Source organism: Symphalangus syndactylus, chromosome 10 (genome assembly GCF_028878055.3).
Source record: "Symphalangus syndactylus isolate Jambi chromosome 10, NHGRI_mSymSyn1-v2.1_pri, whole genome shotgun sequence".
Lineage (NCBI taxonomy): Eukaryota > Metazoa > Chordata > Mammalia > Primates > Hylobatidae > Symphalangus > Symphalangus syndactylus.
The window spans coordinates 81,607,373-81,617,462 of NC_072432.2; the positions used below are offsets into that span (position 1 = coordinate 81,607,373).

The window sequence follows — 10,090 nt, forward strand, 5'->3', positions numbered from 1 at the left end:
GATGGGGACACCAGGAGGGCATGCATTAAGTGCACTGGAGCATCAGCTCATAGTGCTCAGGAGACCTAAGAGAACATATTTGCCCACCAGAGATCGTACCTAATGACTCCCAAGGAGTAGTGTACTTACCCCAGGATTTATTTTAGAGGAATCCTACAGCTCAGTGCCTCTCCTGATGGACTCCTGGGAATCCTTGGATATGTTTTTGGTCATCTTTAGGTTTCGTGATTATTTAGTGTCATGTTTTATTTCAATGATCTTTCAAAAACAATACAAGCACATTTGGGCAATCTGGCTGAAGACTTACAACCAAATACTGCCAAGTAGGAGTGACCTAAAGTGGTGGCAGGTAACTGTTAATGAGAACTCAGAAGAGTCCCAGGCTATCAGATAATGTCCCACGGAAATAAGAAAAGTTCGCAGGTATAGGGGCCACAGCTGTCATCCAAAGCTAAGGATTGAAGGACAGCATTTCTCTTCTTATTCTTCAATCTCAATATGTTACACACTAACACATTTCCTCTTCAAAATATTTTTTCAAGGCACTAATAATATCTCTTGTATTCTGTAACCAAAAATCAAGGGCAATGTTCATGAATTAATTAACCTCCATACTGTCTACTAAGACCAAAGCAACAGCCTTGGCACGTCCTTCCTGGTTCTTTGTTTTAGCTCCCACTTAAGGTGTGCTTTGTCATCCATATTGACTTCTGGACTGGCATAGCCACATACATACTGTGTCTCAGGAGCTATTGAGAAATCCTCGCTAGTGCCTGAAGTGAACTCAGAAGAGCCCCAGGCTATGAGATAATGTCCCAGTAATGCGTACAGGACATCATTATTCAGAGACTGTGGAATGAAATTCCAGTCATAGCAAATTCCTTCTGACTTATGAATTTTCTGGGGCTCATTAGGATGAACCAACCTGGGAAGAAGTGAGTGGGAAAAAAAAGCTTCTAATATCCCCCCACCAGGAAAAAAAAAAAAAGAAGTGTAAGCCAGCTGAAAACAGGGAGTTGATTTCCCTGACGATGTTGTGGATTGATTTAGATGCAGCCATCCCAAAACTCATTCAGTCCTGATTAATACCCACTTTATCTCCCTCTGTTGCTCACTTTCACACAGATGAATTAAATAATGCCTACCTGTGCCACCCCATATCCTGCAGGAGCACAACCTGATTGCTCAGAAGTAGTCTATTATGGCGAGCATGGAAAGCAATCATAATAAATTACCACTTTTAACTCTATCCCACATGCATCCCAACACTTCCTCCTCTTCCCACTGTGGCCTCACAGCAGCCCTTGTGCCTCGACAGGCCATTTAAGTAGCATGATATAAACATGCAGGTTCAAAATGAGCCATCTCTCTTCGGAGCTACCTGCAAATCAAACAAAGCTTTACTTTATTTGGAGTTGGGGGCAATTAATACCTGACACCTTTCTGACCTTCAACACTGCAGGTAAAATCACTCTTTGCTGACCCTTCTCATTCCCTTTCTCCCGTCTGCCAACATGTCCTGCATTAGCTGCTGCACATTCCCGCTAGTTATTCCTCTTTAACGAAATCAGTGCTATGAGGCATGTCTCTCTCATTGATCTCTCTGTCTCTGACTTTCATGAGCCATTCAGTGGAAGCAGAAGCAAAGGCAAGGCTGCTTCTAAGAAAAGAAGACAAAGAAAAGGGGTGACGGCATTGTCCTCTAATCACCAGCTCAATCAGGAATTTGGCAGCGTGGAAATGTCATGCATAAAATATGGAACAAGCACTTTTCAAAGTGGATTATAGGGATTTTTTTCTGGTATAAAGCCAGGCAATTTTTCACTCACTGATATAGCTAAATAAAGTAATTCTTTCTCTGGTCCTTCTCTGACGGTTATTTAATATTGTGTTGCGTTATGAGTTGTTTTTCTTCTGCATGGGCTTCTTTCCCCCATATTTACTTAATAGATACATATTCTTGACATTTTTCCTGTAATATTTTTATACGTTGTCCTGCCGTTGTATGAAGGTGACAAAAAATAAATAAGAAAAGGCGTCTTTTCTTTCATCGGCTTTTGTTTCGGTGAACTAATAATGTTGCTATTAAAAATCCCTCTGGATCAAAAGAAGACATGCTGAGCTTCAGATATGGGAAGAATAAAATTTAGCTGCAGCTGATAAAATAGTTGAGTGTTGTTATATCTCAGGGAGCTTGTAGTAAATGTGATTAAAATCACTGTGTTGGAGAAACAGACCTTAGATACCATTTAGTCCAACCGACTCTCCTGCGCATAAATCTGCTGCGTTTAAGATCGCCTTTACAGAGGTCTGATATGAAAACAGAATTGGCTCACATCACACAGTGAATCCATCAACAAAGCCCCTTACCACTACCTTCAAAATGTAACCCAGCTTCAAATAATTCCCACCACCTCCCCTGCTACCCCGCCCTGCTCCTGCCACCATCCCTTCTCACCTGGATTGTTGCAATAGCTGCCACACTTCCATGCTTTCTCCCAAGAGACTATTCTCCATATAGTAAACAAAGAAATTCTTTAAAATGTGAGTCACATCATGCCATTTCCCTATTCAAAACCTTCCAGTGTCTTCTCATCACCGAATCCAAAGCCTTTTCCATAAATCTAAATACCCTGCATCACCTGACTGAGGCTCTCTCTGACATCACCACCTTCCTCTCTTCCCCTGGCTCACATTGTTCTAACCATGCTTTTCCTTAAACACAAGAGCAGGCTCCACACTCAGGGCCTTGACTCAAGCAGCTCCCCTCTAGAGGGTTCTTTCCTCAGGTCACCTCATGGCTCACTCCTTTATTTCATTCAAATCCCTGCTAAGATGGCACCTGCTCCAGAGAAGACTTTCCTGGTCCCCCTGTATAGTCACCTCACTCACATCTTCCATCTCGATTCTTCCCCTCCCTCAGCTCCGTTTTTGTCACAAAGCTAACCAACATCCCATTGTATCTTTTTATATTTTCCTACTTATGTATTGACTGTATCCCTCACTGTTAAGTAAGAGAGCAGTGTCTTTGCCACTTTCATTCAATGTTGTGTTCCTGGAAGAGCTGAATCAGGCAGGAAGGCCCAGCTGTCAAACCTGCGGCCTAGTTACAGCTCTCCGTGTATCAAGATCTAGGAAGAAAAAAGGAAAGCATGTCTGTTTTCCTTATATGGTTTATAAATTATCAGATTTGTAATATTTGAGGTTTAGTATGAGGCGAGCGAGGATATAGGTTTAGTTACTGTAAAATTTTAAGGGACAAAATAAGGTCTCCTGGGAAAGAGGTCAAACACTCCAGCAGCAAACTCTTTCTCTTTATAAAGTTCCCTTGGAGGAGCGAGGTTGTTTACAGGAAGATGTTAGGGATTTGTTCTTTTGATAATTACAGAATCTTTGTCAAAGCTCAGGTGGAAGCACTGCTTGACATTCATGTTGAGTAAGTCAAAGGAACAATTGCTAAGGCTTTAGAAAGTTTGTAAGTTCAGACAGTTGGCCCTCTGTTTCCATGGGTTTTGTGTCCTGGGGTTTAAACAACCATGGATCAAAACCTGCAAATATAGAGGACCAACTGTATGCATTTTTCATGTGTGGTTGGTTGAATTCTCAAGTGCAGAACTCACAGATACAGAGGGACAACTGTACTATGCCATTTTATATAAGGGACTTGAGCATCTGAAGATTTTGGCATCCTCAAAGGGTCCTGGAAACAATCCCCCATAGATGAAAAGGACCAACTATACTCTGGCCAAAAGCACATACTCTGGAACTACATTGCCCGGACCCAAATCCTGGCTGAGCATTTCCATGCTGTAGTGATTAATTTTATGTGTTAACTTGACTGGACCACAGACTGCCTAGATATTTGGTCAAATTATATTCTGGATGTGTCTGTGAAGGTGTGTTTGGATGAGATTAACACTGAATCAGTAGATTGCCCTCCCTAGTGGGGGTGGCCTCGTCTAATCAGTTGAAGGTCTAAATAGAACAGAAATATTGACCCTCCCTAGACTAAAAGGGAACTCCTATTGCCTAACTGCCTTCTAGCTGGAACATCAGTTTTTTCTAGCCTTTGAACTAGAGCTATACCATCAGCTCTCCTGGTTCTCAGGCCTTCAGACTCAGACTAGAGCCATACCGTTCGTTGGCTTCAGATCTTAGGACTTCTTGGGACTTCTCAGCCTCCTTAATTGTGTAAATCATATAAGTCTTATTACTGATAATAAATTTACCTTACTCCAAAACCCTAGGAGATATGATGGAATATGAGTTACTCATTAACAAAACAATTCCTGACATGTTTACCTAAATATCTGCAACAACTGAAATATCCCCAGTATAGTCATTTAACCTTTTTTTTTTTTTAGACAGTCTCACTCTGTCACCAAGCTGGAGTGTAGTGTCGCAATCTTGGCTCACTGCAACCTCCACCTCCTGGGTTCAAGTGACTCTCCTGCCTCAGCTTCCCGAGTAGCTGGGACTACAGGTGTGCACCACCACACCCAGCTAATTTTTGTATTTTTAGTATAGACGGGGTTTCACCATGTTGGCCAGGATGGTCTCCATCTCTTGACCTCGTGATCCTCCCACCTTGGCCTCCCAAAGTGCTAGGATATAAACTGAAGGCAAAATATTGGGACTCAAGCTCTAAAAAGTTATTTTTCAAGCAACAACAAAGTTTAAGCTTACTACTCAAAGTCCACTTTACAGATAAGGAAGCAGAAAGAAAGGATATTGCCATAGCCAAGGCCACACAACACTGAGGGCTGCAAATTCTCTAGCCCATCTTTAATTCACTGAATTCACGTAATCAGTGACAAGCCAAATCTGTCTCTTAATGTCATTGGTGCCTGATACCTTGAAGCCACCGGAATCCTGCTATGGTGTGAAGGTGTCCCCCAAAGTTCATGGGTTTGAAATAATCCCCAGTACAAAAGTGTCAAAAGGTAGGACCTTTAAGGGCTAATTAGGCCATGAGGGCTCTGCCCTTATGAATGGATTAATGTCATTACCATGAGAGTGAGTTTGTTATAAAAGCAAATTTGGCTCCCTCTTGCTCTCTCTCAGTTGCACACTCTCTTAACCTTCAGCATTCCACCATAGTATGATGCAGCAAGAAGGCACCCTCACAGATGTGGCCCCTCAATCTTACATTCAGCCTCCAGACCGTGAGCCAAATAAATTTCTGTTCATTATAAATTACCCAGTCTCAGATACTCTGTTATAGCAGCACAAAATGGACTGAGACAAATCCCATGTTCTTTCTGAACAAAGATTCATCTCACATTAACTACTTCAGCCTCCCCAGGCCAGTCGGGGACTTATGGTTTAATTAAATCCTGTGGAGTTGCATTTTTGAAGGAGCTATTATCTTAAAGTGATTCTGGTTTATGAGTGTCTATGAAAAGAGGAGAGAGGGAAAAAAAGAAAAGGGAGAGCAAGAGGTGACACAGATGAGAAAGAAAGAGTACAAATCAAGCATATTTGATCTAAGTTGATTACTTATGCATTTTGCCAGTGGTAATTGAAAGACATAAGGAGAATGTGAATTACCCACGGAAAGCGTGGGTAGTGTGTAGGAAATACCCTCTCTCCGTTACCTCTGTCAGTGGTAGAAGTACAGTGCTGACACTGCATCATGGTTTTCAAAAGGCAATTTTGGACATCACGTAAAACAGTTCTTCACCCTTACAATTTACATTTAGATGCTGCAGAAGTAAGTTATGGAAGCAAATTTAAGTTGAGTTTACAGTTTCAATCAAAATTTCTCTTTTCTTGTGATGTTTATTATTCATCACATACAATGCCTTTGCACAGAGAGGAGATTTAAAAGAAAAATATTTTTGCATTGCCCAGGTTGCCTTAGGTCTGGTTAAGGCAGGGGTACAGCTCCTTTTGCTAATAAAAATTAAATATTCCTTAGCTTGCAAAGTGCAATTTTGGATGAACAAATATTTGGGGGGTTCAGGAAATAGTCAAAGCTGGTAAATGGTGTCCGTTTCCAGACATTTTTATTCCTGCAGTATAGAAACAAGGAAACAGCACGTTTCCATGCAAATAGAATGGCCCCAGGCTTTTCTTTGCAATATTTATGATCAAATTATATTTTTAATGCCTTTAGAACTCTGGAAACAGTTGGAACTACATGATTAGCCGACAGTGCTGTGTTTTTAGTACACACAATACATCTAGGTGTAATTTTCATTTCAATATTGCAGCTAAAGTCGTTAGCTACTTGATCTTTAAATTTCCACGTTTGGTGCAATCTAATTCAACAAATAATAATTGCCTGCTATAGACAGGACACTATGTTAGGCACTGTGGGAGCCGAAAATCAGAACACCGTCCCTACCCTTAATGAATTCACAGTTTAGTGAGAAGATGGGGCTTGTCAAAGAGAAAAATAAGGTCACAACCTAAAACAAAATATAGAACAAGATAGTATCATGACAATGCACACAAGGTGCTATCTGAGGTTAAAATATTTCTCCTTTTGCTCTGTAAAGTCACGCTATCAACCTTATACCATCCATTCATCCTCCCTGCAGACCAGCTGATTGCTTCTCATCACCCCTGAAAGATGCAGCCTCTGACTCACTGTCACTTTCTTCACCACTACACTTGGTAATTGCAATGACTACTCAGAACTCCTTCCAATATCCCGGCCTTTCAATTTTATCACGTTCTCAGCTACAATGATCTGATCTTCCACCATACATTCTCCAGCCCCCCTCTTTGCTATATATACACACTGTCATTAAAAATGGCTGCTCTACTTCCATTGGCTCAGCTTCAAGCATCCCCTTCCCTGAGCTCCACCTGCTATCTTTCTGACTCACTCCATAGTACCCCAACTCCAAAATCCATCGATTGCTGCCCCTGTTCACCCTCACCCGGATTCCAGAGCCCATCATTATTGCTCACTGCATTGCACATGGTCTAACCTCCCTTTCTTCCAACCCTAATTAGTTGCAAACCCCACTCTGAACCAACACCTGAATCACAGACACCCAAGCCACAGGATAGATGAACACATAATTATGCTGATTGGTTTCATTTCAAATTTATGACTCCAAACTCCAAGCAGGATCCTGCTGCTTCCTGGCATGCATATTATATTTCCCTAATTCATTCTCAGTCTCCCACTCTCCAGAGGAATAATCCGTATTTTGTTTTCTCTCCTAAATTTCCAACACCCCTTCTGCTACCCTTCCTCTCAGTTATGACCTAGATCCTTATTCACTAAGTAAATGGAGGTGGAGGCAGTCAGAAGAGATTTCACATCTTCCCACAGCCAAAAACCTGCTAGAACCTCTCCTCATATACTCTTTCTTCCCTCCTGTTAAAATGCGTGATCTGTTAGGCCGGGTGCGGTGGCTCACGCTTGTAATCCCAGCACTTTGGGAGGCCGAGGCGGGTGGATCACGAGGTCAGGAGATCGAGACCACGGTGAAACCCCGTCTCTACTAAAAATACAAAAAAACTAGCCGGGCGTGGTGGCGGGCGCCTGTAGTCCCAGCTACTCAGAGAGGCTGAGGCAGGAGAATGGCGTGAACCCGGGAGGTGGAGCTTGCAGTGAGCCGAGATTGCGCCACTGCACTCCAGCCTGGGTGAAAAAGCGAGACTCCGGCCAGGCGCCGTGGCTCACGCTTGTAATCCCAGCACTTTGGGAGGCCGAGGCGGGCGGATCATGAGGTCAGGAGATCGAGACCACGGTGAAACCCCGTCTCTACTAAAAATACAAAAAAAATTAGCCGGGCGTGGTGGCGGGTGCCTGTAGTCCCAGCTACTCAGAGAGGCTGAGGCAGGAGAATGGCGTGAACCCCGGGAGGCGGAGCTTGCAGTGAGCCGAGATCGCGCCACTGCACTCCAGCCTGGGCGACAGAGCAAGACTCCATCTCAAAAAAAAAAAAAGAAAAGAAAAAGCGAGACTGTCTCAAAAAATAAATAAAATAAAATAAAATAAAATAAAATAAAATAAAATAAAATAAAATAAAATAAAATAAAATAAAATAAATAAAATAAAATAAAATAAAATAAAATGGGTGATCTGTTCACACTCCTGTCAGAGACCAGCGCTTCCATTGCACATGGGATCCCTCTGCTCCTGCTCTCCTCTCTCCAACATCATGGAATTTCCCCTCTCTTCTGGATCATGCCCATAAACAAAAACATATTATGAGATCACCTATCTTATAGAGAAGCTATCCTAGACCTGACATTCTCCTCCAACAACAATTATTTGCTAACTTTTATGGAAAATCTCAAGTTAAAAGAAACAACAGTTATTTATACTTGCAGTGTCAAATTCCTCTCTGCCAATTCTCTCTTGATCTAGACTTTTGTCCCCACCATGCCACTGCTACTGTCCTTAATCTCCATCATAGCAGTGGTCATTTCTCGGTTCCATATAACTTCTTACAGTTGCAGTATATTTCAGTGCTTATTATTTCTTTCTCCTTGAAACACTTTCTTCACTTGACCTCTAGGACAAGGATCCAGATATAAACTGGCAACTTAGAGTTGATCTATCCAGCTGTAACCTCTTCTCAAGTTCTAGCCTTGTATCTCCAACCATCAAGCAGACACTACCACTTGGATATCTAACAGGCATCTCAAACTTGACATATACAAAAACTGTGCTTAATTTTTTCCCTCTAACCTGTTTCTTCTACAGTCAACCCTCTCTCAAAAAAAATCAATCCCATCTGTCCAGTTGCTCATGCCAAAAATTTCGAAATTATCTTTGACCCTCTAGCTCTTTACCCACACTCAGTTCAGCAGCAAATCTTGTTCACACTGCCTTTCAAACACAGTTGAATCCAGCCACTTCCTACCACTTCCACGGCCATTAGCTTAACATATCTAAGTCAACATCTCTCATCTGGACTTTGCAAAAGCCTTCTAACTAGCTCCCTGCAATTACCCTTGTCCCCTACATTTCTCTCTTCACAGAGCTACCAGAATACTTTTTTTGAATGTTAGTCATTCATGTCATTTCTCTACTCAAGATATTGCAGGAAATCCACACTCTCATTCAGAATGAAAGCCACAGTCCTCTCAAGGTCCACAGGGTCCTCAGAGTCTCTCTGGTGTCCTCTCTTACCACTCTTCCCCTGGCCTGCTGTGCTCCAGCTGCGACTTCATCCTGGCAATACCCAAAACACATGCCAAGCACAATCTCACTTCAGGACATCTGCCCCTGTTATTTCCTTGGCTTAGGACACTTTTCCCCAAGATATCTAGAAGATTCACTGCCTCTCGTAATTCAGTGCCTGTGATGTGCCAGGCATTCTTCTAGACACTAGGCGTGTAATAGGGAACTCCACTGGAATGTCACTGTGTCCAATTTACCCAAACTTCCTATAAGTCATCCCCTGCCTTGTCACACTCTGTCACTTTACTGTGCTTTACTTTCCATCTTAGCACTCACTATCACCTAAAATATTGCATATTTATTTGTTTATGTGAAATGAGTGTCATAAGGGCAAGGAGTTTATTTTGTTCCCTGCTCAGTGCTCAGTGTCTTGTTCCCTGCACAGTGCTCAGTGTCTAGAACAATGTCTGGCACATCGTCGGTACTAAGTATGTATTCAACGAACAAGGAAACATCTGCCATTCCTCCTATTCTTCCATTCTTCATACTGTCTTGGCCACCTAGTAGCAGTACCAAGAGAAGTGGGAGTAAGAAATAGCCTTTCCCCGTAATTTGTATACATTCCCTTAACTCTGATCCAGTAACACACAACTCTTATTTGCAAATTCAGTCTCCCAACTGGTCTCCTACTCTCAGTCTCCAATGTGTCACTTCTCAGGGAGCCATTTCCCAATCATCCAATCCAAATACTCTCCTTACCCCCATCACCTTCTTTATTTTTTTATTTTTTTTATTTTTCTGAGACAGAGTCTTGCTCTGTCGCCTAGGCTGGTGGCATGATCTTGGCTCACTGCAACTTTCGCATCCTGGGTTCAAGCTATTCTCCTGCCTCAGCCTCCCGAGTAGCTGGGATTACAGGTGCCCACTACCACACCTGGCTAATATTTGTATTTTTAGTAGAGACAGGGTTTCACCATGTTGACCAGGCTGGTCTCA

General features: G+C 42.4%; 1 protein-coding gene across 1 annotated transcript in view; it reads right to left on the reverse strand.

Annotated features, from left to right (window-relative positions):
• LOC129491748 (putative uncharacterized protein encoded by LINC00269) overlaps window positions 1–2,526 on the reverse strand; it is a 147,034-nt gene extending 144,508 nt beyond the window's left edge. The window contains exon 1 of the mRNA XM_063611032.1: window positions 2,459–2,526. Within this exon, the coding sequence (XP_063467102.1) occupies window positions 2,459–2,517 (59 nt within the window). The 5' untranslated portion in view covers window positions 2,518–2,526. The remainder of the gene's footprint in view (window positions 1–2,458) is intronic.
• Window positions 2,527–10,090: the final 7,564 nt, after the last annotated feature.